General features: G+C 36.2%; 1 protein-coding gene across 1 annotated transcript in view; it reads right to left on the bottom strand.

Moving 5' to 3' along the window:
• Positions 1-5,917: 5,917 nt before the first annotated feature.
• Positions 5,918-24,942, bottom strand: part of LOC136981935 (neuroglian-like) — a 125,312-nt gene continuing 106,287 nt past the window's right edge. The window contains exons 19-23 of the mRNA XM_067278338.1: positions 21,311-21,499; positions 16,731-16,862; positions 6,688-6,846; positions 6,362-6,581; positions 5,918-6,231 (exon numbers count right to left, since the gene is read on the bottom strand). Of these exons, the coding sequence (XP_067134439.1) occupies positions 6,024-6,231; positions 6,362-6,581; positions 6,688-6,846; positions 16,731-16,862; positions 21,311-21,499 (908 nt within the window). The 3' untranslated portion in view covers positions 5,918-6,023. The remainder of the gene's footprint in view (positions 6,232-6,361; positions 6,582-6,687; positions 6,847-16,730; positions 16,863-21,310; positions 21,500-24,942) is intronic.

Here is a 24,942-nt window from a genome sequence, read left to right as displayed (position 1 = left end):
TTATCTGCGAGGTCATTCCCGGAATGTCCTTGGTGAGCGGGTATCCAGTTAAAATGAATTTTTCTGATTCTCCCCAATTCGTTTGCCGCTAAAAACCGTTTATTTTAACATAAAATAAACATACACTATGTACAAAATAGTTTGCTTTGGGACAATCAACCGTTCGGACGTCCTGGGCGTCGATGTGGTTCTTTGATCGTCGATCGAAGGTGGCCCCGGGAGAGTGGCGTTGACAAGTCTAAGGCACGGGGAGACTTCGTCCGTTGGAGTCGGGGACACGGTCTAAGTCCGAAGTGGCACGGATTACAGGTTGGCACAATAGACGAGAAATTGTTTTTTTTTTTTTTTCTTTTGCGCGTTGACACACGGCGTTATGGTTATTTGGAACGTTAACCGAGTGCGAGGTGTTCTCGATCGTCGGGATTATATCAATCTCCGTTCTTTCTTTCCTCCATTTGATTGGTCATTCTCCCTCAATCACGCTTCCCGAGTGGTTGGTCCCTGGTTACTAAGCGTAACGAGACTCTTACTCGGAGCGGGAGAAAAGTCAAACTCGAAGATGAATTCGATCTTCCACCGATCATAAGACGACTTCCTTCCGCGATTTATGGTTTCTGCCCGCCAGTTTGATATAAACAATGGGTGTCCGACTACAAACGACTTTTACCTATGCTTTTTTTTTTTTTTAACTAATAAATTTTTCCCTAAATTAACCGTTTTTTCGCGTCTTTCGTGACCGGTCAGACCTGTCCGGTACATGACATTTCCATAAAAGTTTTAAACAAATACTGGAATTGACAAAAATAAGCAATTTACGTATTTTAGTTCTAAAATACAAATAATACAGTGGTGCCTCATGTAACGTACTTAATCCGTTCCAGGTGCACGTCCGTTATACGAAACGCATTTTCCCATAGAAATACATGTTAAAACATCTAATTCGTTCCGCAGCATAAAATAACCGTACTGTATCATAAAAAAATGAACGTGGGGTGCGTTCTTTTATTTCTCCGCGTAACTCTGCGCGAGCGACATCCGTTTAAAAATTCCTGCAGAACGGGTTCCTAAATTCCGGTGGGAGTGCGCGCCGTCGAACGGCAAAAACGGCCGCTTGTAGCAGTAGTTTACGGTGGAAAGCAACATGGCGTCCTCCGTGGCTCAGATAGTTTCGTTTCGGGTCCATTATGTGGTTTTATGAATGAGAAATTTAGAAATTGTGAAAGCGCGAGTTAGCGCACGCGGTGATGTAAATGTCTTTACGAATTTTTTTTCGAGGCTATTTTTGAATGCTCTTTCAACAAATAATCCATTTATGGTTAAATTTTACAATTGGGACCCTTCTTTTGCCTTTTAAAGCTCATATTTTAGAATTATAGATTCCTCCATCACGATAGCCTACTATCGACAGGCGGGCGCCGCCATCTTTCTTTCACCGTCGTTCCTAAATGCCTACAAACAGCATCGCACTCCCGTAGTAGCGGAGACGCAGAGCGACTGCTATTAAAGAACGCACCCATGGAGCAGTCACCAATTATGCCGAAAAGTCCGTTGTTCGCAGCGTCCGTTATTCGAGGCGTACGTTATACGAGGCACCACTGTACATACTTAATACAAATTGATATGGTACAAACAATGATAGAAAAACTTGTTTTAATTTTTTATAAACTAACTCTATTCGGCGATTTTTTCCGCAAAGTCGTTAATCACTTTATCATAAAAGTCGCTGGTCGTCGACTCCATCGACGTATTTAAAAGCTCTTTTTCTATCGAAAGCGACGCTAGCGACGACAATTTTTCCTCCGACCGAGTAGTGTCCTGGCCAATGTATGAATTCGCTTCGTGGTCGAAAAACTGCGCTCGGCAGACCCACCGGTAGATGGTACCGTAAAAATTAATGATATTAAATCATATAATTCTTTTAGTACGTCTTTGTTCGGAATCGACAGTTAATTATAATATGTTTTATGTCTAAGAGTTACTTGTCAATATAATCCGGACACGAATATAAATATTGCGATTTGCTACGTAATTTAAATAAGTAAATTTTATGGGAAATTTTTTATTTAATTTAAAAAATTAAAACACGCTTGAAAAAATTGTTTTTCATAATATTAAAATTATTAACTTGTAAAAGTAATAAAAATTCTAAAGATTTTATATCTGAAAATCTATCAATATAATTACAGTATAATTAAAAGAAAATTATAATTAAATATAACTTTGCAAAGAAACGTACATAAAAATAACATTGAATACTCTTTACTTTTTAAATCTTAAACAATTGACTTAGTCAGATAGCTTCCTACCCAGTGGCTAAGGGATAGAATCGTTGGAAGCGTTATAGGTGTGTAACTTCCACCGGCTAAACCGGGTAAGGTTGGTGCTGTGTAAAGCGCATGCGCAAATTCCTATAATCTGGCTGCTTGGAACTTTGGAAGCTGACTCAGTTCCGACAATACAGCGCTTCCATTCCGCCAGATATTCGAATGTACTGTACAATAGCAATCTTATTGTTTTTTTTTCACATGTAGTATAGAAATTTGTAATACCGGTAAGATACGAAATGTGGTTATAATAAAATATTAATTTTAATTAATTCAAAGTACGTTCAAATATGAAAATAATCGCCCAATATGAATTTATATTTTAGAAAATACATGGGAAGCGGCACTTCCACCGCTTCCAATGCCGGCACGCCACTGTTCCTAGATCAAGTTTCCTCACTAATACTTAGATTTTGTAATGTCACATCATGAGTTTTCTTTTCATATATTTTCTTCATTGAGAGTGAGCAGTTGTTGAGTGAAACAATTGGCAGATAAATCATTCTGTACGTGAAATTGTATGCAAGTACAGGGCCGGCCTTCTCGATAAAGGGGCCCGGGTGCAAGAAATTATTTGAGGCCCAAATGTTTTCCTAAAATTAAAAGAAAATTTACAAACACAAACATATATTAATGCATGCTTAATTTAAAGCGTGATTTTGTTCTTGCTAATCACATTAATCTACTTCAGAAAAATTACTAAAAATACTGCATTCTTGATAATGTTGGGGCCCCCTCAATCGCGGGGCCCCGCGTTGCGTAGCATCCGCCCGCACCCCCCGGATAGGCCGGCCCCTGTGCAAGTATCGTTGGTTTTTAATTCCAATTTATGCATATATCTCCAGAGATACAAAGTTTTCAAACCCTTATTGCCTTTACCCAAATATCAGAAACATTTTATTATAAAGCAGATTGATATACAAAGTATGTTTGACTGTAAATCATCGTCTTTAAATTTTTTTATAATGTCAAGGATGCAATGTCATATTTCCAAGCAACTTCGGGTATCTCTGCTTATATACATAAAATGTGTATCGACTATACATGATGTTCCATAAGTCTGAAGTCATAGGAATTATGTTGATCTTTGTTTCTTTTTTTACATGTAAAGTGAGAACTGAGTAAGGAAGAATAAATTGAAGTTACGTGGTAGGGTTCTGCAGTCAGCGTTAAAGTACCGAAGAATTTAACAGGCTGCATCTAGAGTTCCACCATGATGTGCAACGGTCTGGATGCAGCTTGTTAAACACTTTGGCAATTCTCATAAGTTCCAATCATCAAAATAACTTGAATTCATTCCTCCTTACTCAATGCCAAGTTCACTTATAAAAAAATAAACAAACTTCAACATAACATCAATCATTTCACACCTATGGGACGCCCTATGTATGTAAATGTGTTAAAGCAGTCATTAAAAGCAGTGTGTTTAAAAATCTTATTATGATATATTAACTGAATAATTAAATAGAATTTAAAACAATATATAAAAGTAGACAATGTTAATGTATTAAATCATACATCATGGCATATTCAGTTGAATTACTGATATTTAAATATTAATTACATTAGTCTACTGTCAAGTTCCAAACATCTTCACCCCCTTTTTGAAAATGAACTGTTGCTGGAAAAATGGCAGGAAGTGTGGTGAGAAACATGCAAAGATGGACTTTCAATAGGAAGGGAAAGGAAGAAGGGATGAGGAGAACTGTTGGTCTCTTTAGGACTGAATACTCTTGCAAAGTGTTGCAGACATTTACAGTGGTGCAACCACCCCTGTTGTTATACACTCCTCAAAAGTGAAATTGCAACACCACATAGAAATGCACATAGCTACATGTAAATTGCAGGAATGGTAGAGGTGACAGACATATGCAAATGATTAAGTTTCAGTATGCATTGGGTGATGTACCCAGTTTCAAGCTATAAAGACGCAGCCAGCTCAAGCCATAAATGCTATCAGCAACAGTTTGCGGCAGCCACACTTTTGAAGAGGTGTAGAAAATGCCTTGGATTATAAACAACAGTGAGCCGAATACCACTTAGTTAACAGCTTGGAAATGAGACAGTATCCGAAAGCTGCAAAACCTCAGTTTGTCGATGCACACAGTTACTAAGTGTTAGGCATGATATGAGTACCATTCAGTGATGTATGATGCAATAGACACAGGAACATCTGCAAACACACCATAGAGAGTGGACCACACCAGTGCACAACAGGGTGGACAGACCGACAGATTTGCTGAACAGCCCATCAGGACTCATTTGCCATGGCATGTGACATCTGAAGCTGTCCATTGCCATTAATGGGTGCATCTGTGTCCACCTAAAGCATTCTCAACAAGTTGCATGAAGTTGGGCTGTACACATGTCAACCAGCAACAGGGGTACCATTAACCACTTGACACAGGGCTGCATACCTGGCATGGTGTCATTATCATTGCAACTGGACTACTGAATGGAGTCAGGTATTGTTTATGGACAAATCCCTCTTCTGTCTGTGGAGGAATGAAGGCTGTGTACAGGTGTGGCAGTAACTGGGAAACCAGCCCTTTTTGTCGTGCGTCACACTGGCCCCACACTGGGCCATAGGTGTAGCTAGAGGGGGGTGGTGGGGGCGCCCCGCCCGGGTGTCACCCGTGTAGGGGCGACACCCGATAGGCCTGTACCTAAAAAAAAAAAAAAAAAGTCAACGGCTCGCCTCCCATGACAGTTTCTTCACTATGAGGAGATGCCACGAAAGCTCGCACCAGCTGAAAATCTTATTGTGATTTATTCTATAAATCAAAACTCATGCGTCACGACATCGCATATTCAATATAGTGTTCAAGTTGCTCGAGTGCAAAGATATTACAGTTCAACAGTGTTTTATAAAACAGTTAAAAAGGGTGACACCACGATATCCGCACTGGGTGTCACCCATGCTAGCTACGCCACTGCACTGGGCATCAAGGTTTGGGGAGGCATCATGTTAAATCAGCAGATAGCCCTGGTGTACATTTTCAGTACTCTGACAGTGGACTAATAAGTCGCACAAATTGTGGGGCTTATGGCTAGACTACTGGAAATGGACCACACGCATAATGGTGTTCCAGCAAGACAATGCCTGAATGTACATCACACAACAAACTCACCAGCCAGAATTTACATCCTTTCCCTGGTCAGCAACCTTGCCAGATCTCTCTCCCATTGAACACCTGTGGAACCTTGTTCGATGTGAGGTTCACTGGGGACCACTGTCACATACCATAGATGATATGCATGCTGCAGTTGAAGCAGCTTCACAAGGAATACCTCATGCAACCATTAATCATCTCATTGATAGTACGCATATCCATGTAGCGACCATGGAGGGTCATATTCGTTACTGAATAAATAAGTATCTGTCATATATCTTTATTTGTTCTTTTAATTATTTGCATAACTCTGTCACCTCTACAAGTCCTGCAATGTACACGTGGCTATGCACATTTCTTCATGGTGTAACAATTTCACTTTTGAAGAGTGTATGTTAAATTTGCTATTTATATTAAGTAATAAATGTGTTTATGAAGATCCAGTTGTATAGTCTGACATAACAAACCAAGACTACAGTCGCTACATCTACAAAACCAAAATTTAATTATCCCGAATAAGTAAAATTTTATAATAATGAAATAACGTAAAAGTAAATGGGACAAAATCCTTAACAGATTATTAAAATCATACAAAAGTTGCTAACATTGATGATGATGATGTTTCATTTTCCTTCTTTTTGGGTCGATATTGGCCTATAAAAGAACCATCTTCTTTAAACTGTCCAGTTTCTCCTTCTGCATAACCTGCCATACTGTCTGTATCACTTTCCATATCTTTTATACTATCGTTTAATGACACTTTGCTTCCCTTAGAGGTAACTTGGTTGTTTCCCCTTCAGAAATATAAATGGATAACTTTAGAACCAAATCAGTAAGAAATTATTAAATGTAAAATTCAGATTTAAATGAATCAGTTTCTTCTATAAAATGTCTTTAAAACAGTATGTTGCTTAATATACTTACGACTGACTGTATTCAGTAAAACCATTGTTCTCCACAAAATTGAGATCGTGACCTTGAGAAGCTTCTTTTTCTTTAATGGAATATTTTCCTCCTCTGAGATTTTTAATACATATAAAAATTAACAATGATAACCACAATGCCATTACAGGAATGAGACACAATAATCCAATGAACCAAGTTACATTTACTACTGTATCTTCATAAATTGGAGCAATGATTGCTAAATAAAAAAATATAAACAAATATGTCATTTTATTGATTTTAAGAAAATTTAATTCAATAGAAAACGTTTAGTTGCTATAGTCTTGGCCAAACTTTTAACTTACGTAAATTAGATGTATCTACTACTTTTATTTTACTTGGCACTTCAAAGCCATCTTCAACAGTTATCACCCTCATTTCATATTTTCTGCTCAATTCGATACTCCTTACTACTATGACAGTATTGATTTCTTCAAGCGGTGTACGTTCCCATTGACTTTCTTCTAAAATATATACAAATTTGTTTTAATTAAAATATTTTATTCCTTAAAATTCTAAATATTCCTTAGGAATAAATAACCTTGATTAGTAAATGTTGGATGAGTATCTGAAAAAATATAACATGCTTAGTCAGAAAGAGAATGTGAGCAGGAAGATGTGGAGAAAGTTGCTGAATAGCTGATTTGTAAAATTGTAGTCTCTTTTCACCCTTTTTGGATTATAAGCATCAAGATATGTATGCATATACTAGTATGTATGATTAGTAAATGTTGAGATTATTATTAGACCCAAACACAGTCAAATCTTTGTTTCAAATGGCTCACTGTTTGAACACAGTTTACAAACAGAATTTCAAACTCATAATTGTAGCAGTTGTAAGATAACTCAGTTGTTGAACCAGCTACTCAACATGAACCAGCCACAGATTAGAGAGACAGATGGTCAACTCCCTATATATTTCCAATGTTAAAGAAAGTCAATAGCCTGACCAATCAATTATGGGAGTACTGATTCAGAAGTTTGCGGTGCCAAGATAGCTTCACATCATTAGGTGTTACGACACAAATCGTCGACGACGATGCTATTAAAATTAGATTTCAACGTGCATGTGGGAAAGATACTACTTCCATGCACTTTGGTATATGCCACAGTTAAATTTAAATCAAATTAATTAATAAGAATTGCATTAATTAACATTCATGTAATATAAATGGCATCTAAGAATTAGAGTTTAAAGGTGCTTAAGTCAAATCAAACGATAAAAATTTATTATACTAGCTGTTACCTGCAGCTTCGCTTGCTCGGATTTTGCAATTTGATAGAAATAACACTCCCTCGGTACTTCACTAAGGTTCTCAATCATTAGTTGTTACTAATTTGGTAAAATTACTCTCATATTGTTATGGAGTGCAAGTTTCCGGATATGTGACCACAAATATAAAGTTTTTAAGCATGCTTTTACTTCATCTGCCCATGTACCCCTAGATATGACGGGTAATGTTTGCCGAAAATCTCCAGCTAAGAGCACAGTGACCCCTCCCATCAAGCTATTGTTTTCTCTTATGTCTTTTAATGTTCTACTGAGAGCTTCGGATCCACTCTTAAGGGCCATTGTGCGTTTATCCCAAACTATTAGTTTACAGTCCTCCAAAACTTGTACCATGTTACTCTGTTTTGGAATATTACAGATAGGTGTTTCTACTCACATCAGGTTCAAGGGCAGTTTGAACGCAGAGTGAGCTGTTCTACCTCCTTCCAGCAACATAGCAGCAATGTCTGAAGAAGCAACAGCCAATACTATCTGGCAATCTTTTCGCACTCTAGCCAATAAAAGACTCAGGACAAATGTCTTACCGGTGCTGCCAGGTGCGTCTAAGAAAAATGTTTGACCAGTGCCTTTTTCAATGCTTTCTAAAATTTGGCTATAAACGTGAGGCTGTTCATCATTTAACAAATTTTCATTAGTAGTTACAATTTGTGCTAAAATATTGTAGAATCTGGGATGAACGAAACAATCCAGACATAAAGATCGGTAAGAAAAAAACGAGGACTTTACACAATAACAAAATTTATTATTTAAATAACATAAGAGAGGAAAAACAAAAGGAACACAGACTTAACCTAACAAGATACAAATTAATTTACAGACGATAATTATACACGTTCGAATTACACATTATACTCAGTCGATTGGGAAATGGGACATCCACGTGTTGGGAAGAAGTCCTTTCCAGCGAAATAAATGTGATGACTGAATGAATGTTCCTTCCTCCACGAAATACTATTGTCGCAAAAGGCACATACCGTTTCCTCGCGCCAATGGATCCGGATTGTTCTTCCTAGCTCCACCACTCCAATTCCTTCCTTCCAATCCGTTAGTAAACTTCTCGCTCAATCCAGGCTAATCTCCAAGAAAGAAAAAGTACTCCCATGTCACCACACGCATGTTTTATAAGTTCCCACCATCCGGGAACTTCTGTATCACGTGACCCGTCAATCCGCCAATGACCGCTTACAAACCTCACCCGTCAAGGGTTGGTACGCGACGACATAAACGGAACGGAATTTATATCCGTTTCTCTAACTACAATACAATAAAATAAATAATTGACACAAACAAAGAAAAAAAATATATACATTTAGTGATCAAGCACTACAATATTTAAGTCATAGATCATCTCTCGGAGATAGTCTGTTTTTTGTAACACTTCATCACATCTTGATGGCTGAGGTAAACCATACTGTTGTAAGCATTGGCCTTCTAAAGACAGCACTGTATCTTCAAGACACACCAAGCATTTATTGTATACTTCATTTAAAATTAGATAAACATCTCTATGTTGTAACTCAACTTGGTGCCGTATATCTTCTGAAAGGCTATACTTATATTTCTCCCAAAGATTTAAAGCATCTGACAATTGACAAAATATCAACATTACTGCAAAAAGTTTGCGTAATCTAAATGGAGAATCACAAAGCACAGCTTCTACCATAGTTGCATCCCAGTGCCTTTTGTCTTCTAGCAAGCCTAGAACCTTACATGCCAACTGGTACGTGGGTTGAATAGTACCAGTACCATTAACTGTTTTCAATTTCATGAAAGATGTAGGGCCTCGAATTTCATGTAGTAAAAGGCAAAGATAATAACACTCAGTATTATTAGGTATATACCAGGGATGGGCAAGCAAGGGTGGATGGTAATATACCAGGTATGGGCAAGCAAGGGGTGGGCAAGCAGGGGTGGGCAAGCAGTGGGAGCCAAAATGTAGGTTTTGCAAAATCATGTGAGCCGCAGTTCTGTACTGTCGTGGCAGATAGTATGGAAAGGCGTGCGATTTTATCATATAATATAAATATAATATAAAACAAAATTGAATTTTTTTAATAAACATATTTTCACAAAATTATAAAAAGTAAAATTGTAAAAATAATAATAAAAAACAGAAATTAACACTTTCAGCAAGAGCTGCATGTAACTCAAAAAGAGCCACATGCGGCTCTCGGAGCAACATTTGCCCATGTCTGGTATATACCCTGCCTAAAGTCTGATCTTTTTTCACTCCCGGCCAGCCATCGACGTCTTTACCACATTTTCTTCTCTCAAATCTGTTATTTTTCCATACATAAAAAGCGGGAACTTCAACATAAAGAAGTGTTTTTGCAAAATTATCTGTTTTGCATAAGTCAAAAAATGCTGTAAGCGTAGTTTTTGCTGGATTGTTAAGAATATTTGTTAAGTGATTGGGTTCATTTGGATTAAAATATACATGTTGGTCATTTTCCAAATGCACAATGAGATGAAAAACTGGAGTGAACCTCTCATGAATGGGAAAAGTTAGAATTCTCCATACAGCCGCAGAGCTACTGATGTATCGCCCACTTTCATAGAGTTCGATTTCATCCTTTTCATTTTTAAGACCAAATGTTGCCTGATCACTCCTTTTACTGACATATTTACATATGTATTTTATAGATTTTACAGAGTTACAGTACTCCACGTTAATATGAGCACCGAAAGTATGTGATAGCACAGAGTTATATGGCACTACCCAATGGTTATCAAGGGTCACGCCATTGATTTCAACAGTGAAACCACCATCTGCTGGAGCTCTTCATTGGTACTTTGGGTATCCGCCTTCTCCTGTTTGAGTTTCTTGAAGGAGAGGTCGAGGAAACTTCTTAATGCAGCTACCTTGTTTCATATAAGGTGATCTGTTATTTAAATTACCACAAGGTCAGTGGATCATATTGCCTTTTAAAATTTCATGAAGGAGAGGATCTTCTCAGGGTCTGGTATCTCTGCACAAATAACACTATCTAATTTATCTGGAGAAATACGTTGCTGTAGCCACAACAAAATGTGTATATGAGGCAAACCCCACTTTTGCCATTCAACACAATATATAAAACAACGCACATCCCCAAACAAATTCCCCTTTGTTAACAATGTCATTAACACCTTAACTTTTAAGTGAAATACCTTAGCTATGATATCATGACGATTGTGAGGCTTTTGTCCAGATAGTAATGCATTTTCAATATCTTTCCATCGAGGATTACACACAAATGTAATGAATAAATCAATCAGGGTGACTGTAATAGCAGATGTATGTCATGGTGTCCTGAGTTTTTTCATGCATATATCGTGGTGACCCAGTGAAAGATGATGGAAGCACTATCATCTGACCAAGCTGAGCGACATTGGTATCTTGTCTTCCTACAGCATCTCTGATATGTATGTAACTATTGCTCGGAGTTGTGCCTGGTTGTTTCTTTTAAAATTTAATCGCTCTGTCTCAATTTTTGCATACATATCAATTAAGTATTGACTGAAGAGAGATCAGAAATACAATAAATAGTTGATTTCTGTTTGTCTGATCATGATGCGGTAAAAATAAAAGTTCATTGCAGAAACGGTTTTTCGAATAGGTAACTTTGTTTTTGGGTCAATTTGGAAGATGTCAATGGAGTAACCATCCTCACCACGACAGAAAAGTATTAGGTATTGCAATGCATCGTACAAATGATGAACTTCACTAATACGTTGTAATTTGTTGTCATGACTTTGTAATACAATATTTCATTTTTCAAACTACTGTCCAACTATGACCAGAACTACTTCTCTTGCTGTTGGTGCATTAAAACGTCCTCTATGAGTATTGGCTGGTTTCCTATCAGCATGAATTACAACTTCTAAGTTTTTACAATTGTGAGGTACTTTTTCAAGAGTAGTTTTTAAATCTTTTATGTACGGATTATAGCAGTGCAACATCACCTGCAATTGTTTTATCAGACTCTTTTTCACATCAGGGAAAATGCTGCATTTTAAACTTGCCTCTCTATCATCCTCTCCAACAAAATAAATCTGTAAGAATTGAAGCTTTTGTTGAGGCAAAGGTTGCAGACTACCAATTAAGTGATACACCTGACCCTGCACTTTAAAAGTAGGCATAAATCCATCTTCTATAACTTGTTTTGCTCCAAAAGAAGTCATTTGGAAGCAAGCATCATATTTCCTAATGTGGTCCATAAAATGAATGTGCTCAGGATGAAGGCTGGCCCATGAGCAAACTATTGAGCAGCTCAGGGAGAGGCAAAAAAGCCAGAAGCTGCACTTTACCAGTGCTACAGCACATACCAGGTGCCTCTTCTTTAAACTTGAGGGCATTACAGCGTACACATTTATGACTCATAGTGCCCAGGGATGCTATTTTATCTGTTTCATAAGCTATCTCTGGGTCATATTTCATCCCAGAAAAAGCTTTAATCTTCCATGGAAGCAATCACCTTTCCGTTCATTTTCCTTGATTATTATGCTCATGTCTACGAAGGACAGCTCTGTGAACTTCTGGATTTTTTTTGTTGGTATTTAGTAGCAGCTTGTATGATTTTTTTTTCTAATTGCATTCGTAAATCTAGCACGACGTTTTATAGTACGTTTCTCAGAGCTGGGTATTCTATCAGAGTTAACTGAATTAAAAATAGATGTTGACAACTCATAAGGCAAATAAACATCAAAATGTCCATGAGACAGGTCTTGCATAGAACTAAAACGCAGTCACTTCACGGAATTTCCTTCTACACCAAATTTCTCATACAGCTTGCCATTGTAGTAAACTTCGAAAGTTAACAGAAATATTTGTCCCGCTGCTACTAACTCACATAAACCTCCATAATTATGAAATTGTGACAATATCGTCAAAGTATTCGTCAGAACTGCTATAATTATTTCCATCACTATCATGTGACATAATCGAAAATTCATCCCAGTGACTCGTCATCACGTAAGCCACTATTTTTGCACGTACTTCTTTGGCCATCACTTGAGTGTTATACAAAACAAAGGATATTGCTCTAAAGAGGCAAGCTCCATCGCTTATAATTGGAATGATGGTGTAGAGCGTCATAACACCATTTATATTTAGTATTTCAGACACCATAGTGTTGGAATCAACAATCACGATGTTTTGTAGATGTTCTTCTGATGTAATAAAAGGTTGGTGGCGTTGTTGACCCCTCGAGGAAGGTGACCTCATTTCACTCTCCCCTTTCCAGCGCTGACCTTCTGTGAGTCAAGACTGTGTGTAATCTTTGTGCACTCTTTGTTCCTTTGTTACATAACTGATTATGCTAGTCCAAATGCCTTTTTATTAATCTTTCCGATAAGCGCCGAGTCTAACACAGTAATTATTTAATTTATAACAATCTAATCTAAATCTAAATATATAAAATACTCACATGTGTGACAATCAAACATGGGTTGTATCAACTTATACTAACTTTCTTTTTCTCTCCTTACTACTTCGAGGAGAATTTCCCACGGGAATTTCAAAAAATCCCATGGCGTACCCTACTAAAACGCAGTTAAAAACAAAACATTGCATCTAAAATAGTAGAGTAGAAGCCATTCTTCTGGTTAAGACTTAATGCGCTCTCTCTCTCCCCCTGCAGAGGAATTTCGAAAAATCGCTTCTTAGTGTGCGTTTCCATAATGTACCCTAACTGTGTACCAAATTTCACCTCTTTAGGTTCAGTGGTTTGCTCTGGGTGATGATGAATCAGTCAGTCAGTCAGTCAGGACAAGTAGTTTTATATATATAGATTACATTGCATTTGTGGGCATTTTTTATTCATGAAATACAGCTGAAAAGGTAAAAAAGAAAGCTTTATTTTGGGGTCAGGAATGGATTAATCCATTTTATATTGTTTCTTATGAGAAAATTTGTTTTGGTTTTAGAACAACTTTTAGTTCAAAAACTAAAGTTTGACTGTATTTGCAACCATGGTTCTATCTTTAAAAGTATAACACAGAAGCTACCAAAGACAATTAATGTATTTATATATTATTACTTCAACAATAAATCTTATGCTTCTTGTAAACTGAGTTTTATTAGTGGTTTTTGGTTAAAGACCAAAACCACTAATCAAACTCAGCTTTTTATACATAATGAACTATCAAAATCATCTTCTGTTGTTGAGAAATGTTTTATTAAACAAATACAGAACAAATGTTTCAACCTAATGCAATAGGCCACATAAATTAACATTTAAATTCAATCTGATTTAAATTTAAATATGAGAGTTCAAGCATTCCTTCGTTAAAATGTTCCTGTTTGAAAAGGCATTCAAATTCAGTTACACCCAAAGATGGCCTGTTGCATTAGATTGGAAACGTTTGTGTTTGTTTAATGAAATGTTTCTCAGCAACAGAGGGTGGGGTTTTGATAGTTCGTTATATTTTCATATTTTCAAAGTTTTTCATATGAAAATATGTAATATTTGAGTGATGACAATGTATTTATAGACAATTAATAATAATATGAAATTGGCCCAATTAATTTAAACAAATAAGGCCAGCTCAGTGGAGCATTCACAATACGACATATGAATCACCCGAACTTCTAGCATAATAACTTTAATAAGTATAAAAAATTTAACAAAAGATCAAGGAGAAGTTTCTTCTCGCCAAGCCTAGCATCACAACTTTCAACAATATGATTTCATTAGAAGCCAGAATATATCAACTTCCTCACTGTCAACTAAACTAACACTTTCTCAGATTCATTGATGAGAAGGTTATGGTACCTTTCATTCAACTGACTTATCAATCACTACTTTGGACAATGTTGTCTTCATATATGACAGTACTAATTCTGGAAGCTGGAACTAAACTCAAAATATATATCAAAGTCAACCTAGGCGCTATTCCAGATGGAGAAGGATGAACGTTATCAACTATGTAGATTGAGTGATGTGAGGATCCAAAATACTGGCCTGAACATTCCATGACATCAGTGTCACATTAACCCTTTTGTCAACTAACTGTCAACTTTTACACCTGAGAGCAAAACATCTGTTCGGTTCTCAGACACTAAAATGACGCTTTCTCACCACCTTTTGACTTAACATCTCAATTTCATCAATGTGATTTACTAACAAATTAGGCAGTTGTTGCCTATCCCTCTCCGACTCAAGAAATCATCGCTTGTCCTTCCGAGAGTTCGAGTCGTTGCCCAGATCTATAATCGCCAGGATCCCTGATTTTGTAGTGCTTCAATTATTGGATTAAGTCTGTCGTCCATTGGACTATTCGCCAGACTAGAATACTGAAAGCTTAAATGGACTAATTTTGCCATCACGTTATTTTCACTAAATCAGACAAGCAACCAACTTCAGGTATTTATTGCCACGCGAATCTTATGTAAACTCTTTCTCTAGAGAATCACGACTTTAGGCTTATCTACCCTTTTTAAATGTATTTCGATCATGTTCCCATCCTGTGTATATAAACGTTGTTTAGTTAATGAGGTCTCTGTGAGAGTTACTTCCAGTGCACTGTCTCTCCTTCCATCCCAAATCCGATTGCTCCGTAACACGACCGCTCACATGATCTATCTTTGAACCGCCGCAGCTTCTGTGTCAGCTAAGACACAGTGGTGTCAATCCTGACAAGGCATTGAAGAAATGCTGACACGGAAGCCGCGTGATCACAGTGGTATGTTCCATGTTGCTTGCTTGGGCTGACTCCTTAATGGAAAATCTAGTCACAAGTTTTGTATAAGTTTTTTGAATACCCATAAGCTAACATGATGTGTTGACTGTATTTTATTTGTTGTTGGGTCTTGCTACAATAATCTTCTGAACCAATAATGATTGATGATTTTGATTTTCAAACTTATGTCATCGATCATTCCATGGTTGTTCCATAATTTTTTGAAGAATTCCAATATGTTATAGAAGCTGGAAACATTCCATTGGTGAAGGGTAGAATTTATGGTTGGATCTGAAACAGACTAGTCAACATAGTCAAAAACATTCAGATACCTTCTCCATTGCTGGAAAAATGCCTAGGTTGACATATAAAACAGTTTTGCACATGTTTAGTAAATAGACTTCAATGCTACAGATATCACAGTACATACTAAACAGAACAAAATTAGTAAATTTTTAAGTAATTTATAAACCATGTAGTCCAATCCTGCACCCCTTCAACTAGGCTATGTGATTTGTGGGTATTCCCTGAGTTAAAGCACTAACTAAAAATAATGCTTATTGTACAGTACATAACATGATTTGTAGACAAAATTTGAGCATGACATTATTATTTTTTATTTAAATAAATTCAAAAACAGTAAATTCAAAATTGTGTTCTCATCATAAGAACAAAAATTAAAGGTTGAAAACTGTGCCGTTTCAGTGGTAATGGTTGTGTTTTGGGCTACACATAACTTTATTTTTTATATTTTTTTTGTTTGGGTTGTGTAAAGAGTTGGCAGCACTTTAGAAGGAGGGAAGGAGTATTTAAGGAATTGCTGATTGACTGTAGGGGCCCTTCGTGTGGAGAGGAGTCAAGTGGTGAACTTTGCTTTTTTGTGTAGTGGTTTTTCTGACGACTGCGTGTTGCGAGTGAAAGAAATCAAAATCCATTTCCATCGAGGAAATTAATTTTGGCTCTGTTAATCGGACGCGATATGACTATCGACTGACTTGTGAGTGGCGTCTCCAGCAAAATATATATTGGTATTTCTTTTTATGTGATATTCTTTTTTATGTTTAACTTTGTGGTGAACTGTAGTGTAGTGTGTTTAAAGTCTGAGCATAAACTTAGTGTTAACTTGGCTTTCCTTTGTCTTCTTTACCACATAGGAATCATTCACATTCACAATTATCTTATTACCAATCATTGTGATCCCCACAAAACACAAAGAAAATAGCAATTTAAAGCTTCTTATAACAAATGAGCTTTGGCTTTATTCCAACAAAATAGTTTTTGTACAATCTGCAACTTTGTAAAAATAATATTTTAAAATTATTCATTGAATTATAAATAATAACCTAATAAGTTTAAATAAATATTAATTTTAGCAATAATAAATTTTAAATTTACTTTTCCTCCTATACTGCACATAAAATTGGCCTCTTGGATCACATCCTACTGCTGGTATCCAAGTAATAACTATACCAGGTGTATCTTCTCCATGTGATGAAACAACCCATTTAAAGTCAGGTGCTTCAGGAGCTACAAAAATTAAGTTTATTTTTTAATTTGTGATCTAATCAAATTATAATTATCTTGCCTAATATAATCTTGTGTTTTAGCTATAAGTAAACTGATAAAAGTACATTAATTTACAAAGAAGCAATTTACTTATAAAATGTTTTGATTAAATGTAATAAATAAATTTAATTAATGGTACTTATCATAAAAATACAGGATGTCCATAAAGTCTATGCTGAGTTTTAGAAATTTATTTTTAAAACAGTAGTGAAACTTACAGATGCAGTTCCTGCATAAAAAGGTAAGCAAATATAAACAGTTTTAGTCAGCATACCAGTACACCTCAACATGTGCACCTTTCGTCACCCACAGCACATTAATCAATTCTCAACTTCCCATGTGTTTGTCAGCATGTTTGGGATCACATTTGCAACAACTTTCCTGATTCACTGCTTCAACATGTCCACATTTTGTATGTGTGTGGCATATACATAATCCCAGAGAAAAATCTAGAGGTTATGTCACGTAAGCATGGAGGCTAGCTGGCAGGACCATTCTGATCTATCCAGCAGTCAAGAAATGTGGTATCCAAAAAAGTGCATATGATTACAGTCAATGGCATGCAAGAAGAGAAACTTTGTGAGCTTATCTACATTGTGGCACATGCATGCTATCAATAGATCTCACACTGTGTTTGCACAATAAATTTCTAAAACTCAGCATAGACACCCTGTACAAAAGTAATCTTTTAATCCAGCAAAATCATTTAATAAGCAAATGTTTTTATCATTTCAAAAGCCATTTTCAAGTTATTCAAGATTATAACTATAAACTTATTTGAATTCTGCATTTTATATAATAATTAAAATCCATTGGATAAATATAAAAATTGAAATATATGAATGAATATATTTTGGATTAATGAATACAATTGAATGACTTGGATGCAAAAGATGAGAAACCACACAAAGAATTTAAGAAATATGACTTAAATTTTTAAAACAAATCCTTAAATTGAAATGTTTGATAATAAAAAGCTAGTTTATAGCAAAACTGGTTTATTATTATGTGATAGTCATGTGAGTGTAGTACAATAGTCCACGAGAGGCAGTACACAAAAAAAATAATAATTATTATTATTTTTTTTTTCATGTGATTTGCAATATACAGGATCTTTTGGATTCCAACTCTTAATGTTATATAATATCCCAAACTGGAGGAAGGAATCAAGTGAATACAGAACAAAAGAATGTGCTCGCAACAAATAAGAAAAGACGGACTTGTAATCTTACAACTAACTTACACTAAATTATAAACTAAAAAGGAAAGAAAGAATAGCAAGAAGTTTTAGTATGATAGAGGAGGTTATAAGGATACCTAGTAGCCCGGGACGACCCCTAGTGGGCGTTTTAGCAGTATTACAAATTTCTATGAGGCATGTTTAATGCACTTAATATATGAAAGTTGTGCGCGCTTAATTTTTAAAAGTTTGATGCACTTAATCTATATATATAACCCATTCAACAGGTGTCCGTCCTTCCTTCCGTCCATCCGTTCGTGCCATGAAAGGTTTCTATTATTATATTAAAATATTAGCTTAACTATTTCACTTATCGTTTTATCGTAGCGGTTCAAATCTATCCGGTTTTTCGTTATTCGCCCCCTAGTGAACATTACAGGCATTCCGTGACAGTAATAAATTTCTATTACAAATGTACTGAATTATTTATATTGTTATATTGACCAAATAATAATGTATTGGTCAAATGAAGAATAATAATTTAAATTGTTAATTTAAATAATAATTAAAATTGTTAATTTAATTTGAATGTTTGAAATATGACACACGATAGGGGCGCCTCTAGTGTCGGTTATCAAACAGTTACGGGACGGACGGATGGAAGGAAGGACGGACACCTGTTGAATGGGTTATATATATAGATAGTTATAATTCTATTTTATTTTTGCAATTTCCTCTATTTCCTTTGTCTATCCTTTCTAAAACCTTCCAAGATGACCGTTATCACTTTTGGATAGGATTAGCCGTTCTGAGAATCGGTAGAGACAATAGCAGGTAGTGTGGCCTGGGGAAAAGCAGCTAAGAAAGGAGTCACTTTGTCGACTAGACACGGAGAGAGTCGGATGTAAAAAAAAGAAGCTCTGACCGTGATTTCGCAGAGAGGAAAGAAGAAGTTTGTGATAGTCCAGTGAGGAACTGAAAAAGAGAGACTGGTGTATTGGAGAACCTTGATAAGTAATAGAGAAAAAAGGATAGTGAAGACGAAAGCCACCATTGTTGAACCCAGATCCTACCCAAAGTGCGTATCAACCAAGTAAAGAGAAACCCCGGGTGAATCATCCCTTTATTTCTTCTACCTTCCCGCTATCCTATCTTCCTGATTTTTCCTTAGTATTAAGTTAGATTTAAGTTAGGATTAAGTTAGGTTAGTTATGCGATTACAAAAAATTGATTGTTAGGCACTCAGAAAAAAAATAATACACCATCTTGCTTTGTTTAGGGACAAAGAGTTCCCTGCGTAAAACACCTCGGATTGTAAATTATCACAAATCAGTTGGGATTTCTTAAAAAACCTTATTTGTTCAAAGTGAAATAAAGGGACATTGTATATTGTTGTAGTTGTTGCAGAGTCCTTTCTGTATGTTTCATTCGCGGACTGTACTGCCTCACTTTTATGAACACCACAGTGCAACTGAACCTGGCTTCATCATCATGACAACACTTTCACTCAAACAGCCTTCAAAACACAAGCATTTTTGGCAAAAAGAACAACGTGACAGTCTTCCTTGCCCTTCTTATTTTCCAGATTTAGCAACTTGTGACTTCTTTTTTGCTCTCCAAAATGAAATTGAAGCTCAAGAGATGGAATTTTGATACAGTCAAGGGAATCCAGTCTGAATTGCAACAGGTGCCTCAGAATGTTCAAAACAATAATTTCTAAGGAGCATTTGAGGCAAGGCAGAAACAGTGTGAGATCCCGGGGAGGTAAGAAGGTGTCGTACCTACCGTTCTGGCGACTCACTTGTCAAGGATGGCTGTTACGTTGACGGCGCGTCACGCGTTACGCGAGTAGATGAGGAGGAAGGATGGGGTCGATGATAAGGCGAAGCCGACAGTCAAGAAAGACACCATTTTATAACAAAACAAGATTTATTAAAAGCAAAACGAACAAAACTACACTTCTATCCTCATATACAAAAAGGGGGTCCAGAGAGAGAGAGTTTACAAATATTTTTCATACCTCTTAACAAGTCCGTAATAGACGGAGTCCAGTGAGTGTCCCGGTAGGTAAATATTCACTCAGAAGTGACGATAATTTTCGGGATGACGGAGAGTCAGTTAATAGGACGATGGCACGTAGAACCTTAGAATTCATAGGCAGGACAATGGCACTTATAAGAACTTAAGAACTTAGAAACTTTCGGGTTCGATCGACGGCGCAGTGCACTTCGCAATGGAGAGACGATCGGAGAGCGCTTTGGGGAAGGAAGCGTCTTTTATAAGTTTTTGATGGGAAAACCTGTCACGTGATCAATAACGGATCGCAATTAGGTCCATAGGTGTTCCCGGGCTTTAAATAAACAACTAGTTCGGACGCTAACTATAAACTATCGTGCAAGATGATCTACCTGCTCCGAAGGAATAACGGCTTGTTGACAGTTAGGGGACGATTGTTGCCAGTCAAGGGTCAACAATTTCCCGGGTATGGAATGTTGTTGATTAAGTCGTTTATAACTGGAGTGAAATAATTCAGAAATTTTAGTTCTTAACTTCCAGATTTCACAAACAGAATAAATGCAGGGAAGGACTACTTCAAAGAAGATGGCAACCAGATTTAAATTAGTTAAGTATTAAAATCTTTATAGACTAAGTCTGGTTTCTTTTTGATTGCATCTCATACATTTTTGATTTTTTGACATCAAATGAAATTCCTCTATCTGTGATGCTGCTGCACCTTTTGTCTCTTCAATATCTTTAAATAACATTGTAGCTTTAGTCTGAATATTTTCAAGACTTAGTGGCACATAGTGTCAATTTGATCTTCTATCCAAAGAATTAGACATTTTTTCCATATCTTCAATTAATTCACCATATTTTCTGACTACTGTCGATTCCATAGATCTTAAAATTTCATGCTACCATATCTTTTTTTATAACTTAATATAGGGCACATCATATGAAAACAGATATAGTAACAAGCTTGAAGATGCAAATAAAAGGAGAACTAGAAGTGTTAAACCGAATGATTCCATAGATGCAAAACTTTTAATTCATTATCCTGGTTTTATTTTTAATTATACTACTGTATTTACAGCAGTACAAAGTAGTTGAAATTTACAGTATGTCCTATATAGGAGTTAATTATTTTTAAATTTAAATTCTAAATATAATGATTTTCTAGAAGTTTTTTTTTGCTAAAACAAAATAATTGCACTATTAATTTACTTACGTTTATCTAATGCTCTATTAGTTTCAACTTCAATAAAATAAGGCATTCCTTGACCTGCTCTAGTAGTTGCACAAATAGTTATTCTGTATCTTGTAGCAGGATTGAGTCCAAATAGTTTTGCTCTTGTCTCTGTTGGTATAGTAATAGGTGGTTCTCGCTCAACTTTTGGACCCAATAAAGTTCCATAAACTGAAAAATATCAAACTATTGATTTAAAACCATTTAAAATCTAAATAAAAACAAATGAGTCTATTAAAGAATCATACAATTCTTGTATTTTTATTATTTAATAATAACTATTTCAAATATAAATATATAGTATGACCGTCAGGGCTGTTGAGAGATTGACCAATGGGATGTGCCATATGTAGATGTTGTAAAACAGCACATTCCATTGGTCAATGGGTTTAAATTTGAATTTATCTAAAGTTCTTCTGTACATTCTATTTTTGAACATCAAAGCATACAGTATTCCATTTCTGGAAATTATAACCTGAAACAGTTCTTAGAAGTAGACCAAAAGCATTTGTTTTTTTGGATTTTCATCCATCTGCTGGGAGAATCTCAAAGTTAATGTTTTTTTATATTAATATTACTATAATAACATACTAATTTAAGGTCTCCCCATCTCTGAATTGTCTGAGGGTTATTGTAGTAGGATGGAAATCCTTCTACAATAACCCTCAGACAATTCAGAGACAGGGGAGATCATGAATATATATGTTTTACATTGATATGAACTTCGACCATAGTCTTAAATTGTGACCATGACTTCAAAATACAAATGTATTTAAAAATACACATTTTAATGTTATTAGAAATTTATAATTTTTTAAACTTATAAATGTTATGTAGAACAGCCATTTAAAATTTCTTAATATTCCAATGCTTTGAATTTATAATATTTGTCTATTCATTAAACTGGTGCTAGAATTATGAAATTTAAGGTTGTTTCTTTAAGAAATGAGCAAATAGCCAAAAGGATGATCATTGATCCAAAATATATTTTCCAGGCTGTTGAGATGAAATCTACATCCTTCTAATTAATATAGAGAGCCTTTTGTAGTTGATTTACACTTTTCTAGCAGCTACAGTTCCTTCAACTCTCTCATATTACCTGTTGGTTATATCAGTTACACTTCATCTAGTTTAACCTCTATTTCTAGAACTAAAGCATAGGTCACCAGAGCTGCAACTGGCTTTTTCTTATTAATGGTTTATTTAGTCTTCTGTGTAATGAACAGTTTGTAACTCATATTTATTCTAAGCTGTTGCCAAATCTGTTAACCTTAATTGAAGCAGCAACCTTAAGCAACAGCAGACTAAAGGAACATCGATATAACATTAATAAGAAAAAGCTGATTATGGCTCTGGCCACCTATGCTTTAGTTCCAGAAGTGGCAGTTAAACTAGAAAAGGTGCAACTGATACACCTGCAAGTAATGTGACAGAGTTGAAGGGAGTGAAGCTACTGGAAATATTTAAATCAACTAAAAATTGGTCTTTGTATTAATTACAAGGCTGCTTATTCCATCTCTACAACCAGGAAAATATATTGTGGCCATCGTCCATATTGTTATATCTATTTTAGTTATATTTTTTTTATTTATCTTTATATTCAATTCTTCCCTTTTCTCATAACTTCCTTCTGGAAGCTTCTGTCTTAAATCTCATTGCCTTAAGGAGGGATTACCCCTTCTCAGAACTCTTGGTAGAACAAAAGGGTAAGGGAATTATCATTTCTCCGAATTTTTGGGGAAAACAAAAGGAAGGCAAGGACTGGAGGCAAAACTGCCAATGGAAGTGTCATTCTTGGTCAAGATCTTACAGTGGACGGTAGGACAAGGCAGTGCTCCAAACCAGAAAAAGGGACAAAGAGGACTGCGAAGCCAAGGAAAACTGTAGAGGTAAAAAAAGAACAGAAAGAAAAGGGTCATAAAGACAGTGAGTATGACTGGAGATCTATGAGGCACCTTTTTTTGGTTTCAAAGGAGGGAGGCATCCGGAAGCACAATATTAAAGAGACACCTTCCACATTGGTACCTACTACTGGAGAAGACTCGGGTATTTTCTACCTTCCTTTGTCTATCTGACATACTTCCCCAAGTCTCTGTTTCTTCCTTTTCTTTTTTCTTAGGTTTAAGATAGGTATAAGCTTAGTTGTAAGTCTGTTGGGTTGATACTGTATGTATACGCGCACATTACCTATATGCTTATGAGAGGACAATAGACCACCCTTTTGTTAATTAGTAATATTAATATCTGTAAAGTTGGGATCTGTACTAAAAGAACCAGTTTGGAGAGAAATAAAGGATATTTTGTTTGTACATCTGTTTTATGTATCCTTCTTAGTAATGCCCGTGAGTAAACATTACTATTTCTCAGTAGCCCTCATAAACATCCAAAAGGATGATTATGAGGTGTCAAAATATTGTGTTTGTTTGATTTTGACACTTCATAATCATCCTTTTGGATGTTTGCACATTTTCTACTCCCTTTTATATAATAAATTCAATAATAAATATTGATTTTTAAATTGTTTAATCATTATACGAGGCGTGTTTTTAAAGTAAGTACCATTTTAATATAACGCCACTGGAGCGCAGCAGTCGGCACTTAGTGCATGCGCGCTGTGTACCTACATCTGCTGGGAAGCCACAAACGCCATTACGGAGCCAGTCGTCTGTGTTTACTGTTGTTTGTGTGTTATTGAAATGCCGCCGCTCATTGAGAATCCTGCCGACTGCAAAGTGCGTGCCGTTATTCGTTTTCTCAGTGCTAAAGGCTAGAAACTGGCTGAAATTCATTGCCAAATCAGTGAAGTTTATGGTGAAAGCGTTATGAGTGATGGAATGGTACGAAAATGGGTTAGGGCCTTTAGTAATCGCCGCACAAACATTCACGATGAGGAACGAAGTGGGCGACCTTCAGTCATTATCAACGATTTGATTGAAAAAGTGGACTGTAGAATGAAAGAGAACAGATGATTCATATCATCTTTATCTCAAGAGTTTCCTGCAGTTTCAAGAAGTGTTCTCTATGAAATTGTGACCGGACAATTAAATTATCGGAAGTTGTGTTCCCGTTGGGTGCCGAAAATGTTGACAGAGGAGCATAAAACCAAACGTTTGGCCAGTGCACTGACTTTTCTTGAACACTACAGTGACGAGGGAGATGATTTTTTAAGCCGTATTGTTACAGGTGATGAAACGTGGGTAGCCTACATTACACCGGAATCGAAGCAACAATCCATGGAATGGCGACATTCATCATCTCCAAGGAAAGTCAAGTTCAAGCAAACAATTTCTGCTCAGAAAATCATGTGCACGGTGTTTTGGGACAGATACAGAGTGTTGCTTGTTGATTTTTTGCCTCATGGTGAAACGATCAATTCAGCTGCATACTGTGAGACTTTAAAAAAACTGCGCCGTGCAGTACAAAACAAAAGGCGGGCCTTACTGAGCAAGGGTGTCGTTTTGCTCCACGATAATGCTCGTCCACATACGGCAAATCAAACTCAAGACCTAATCACATCATTTAGCTGGGAACAATTAGACCACCCTCCATACAGTCCCGACCTAGCACCGAGTGACTATCATTTGTTTCTGCATTTGAAGAAGCATCTGGCAGGG

This window comes from Centruroides vittatus, unplaced genomic scaffold, assembly GCF_030686945.1.
Source record: "Centruroides vittatus isolate TY-2023 unplaced genomic scaffold, ASM3068694v2 contig_799, whole genome shotgun sequence".
Lineage (NCBI taxonomy): Eukaryota > Metazoa > Arthropoda > Arachnida > Scorpiones > Buthidae > Centruroides > Centruroides vittatus.
The sequence above is the reverse complement of the archived record's forward strand: the minus strand, read 5'-3'. Positions and strand labels throughout refer to the sequence as shown.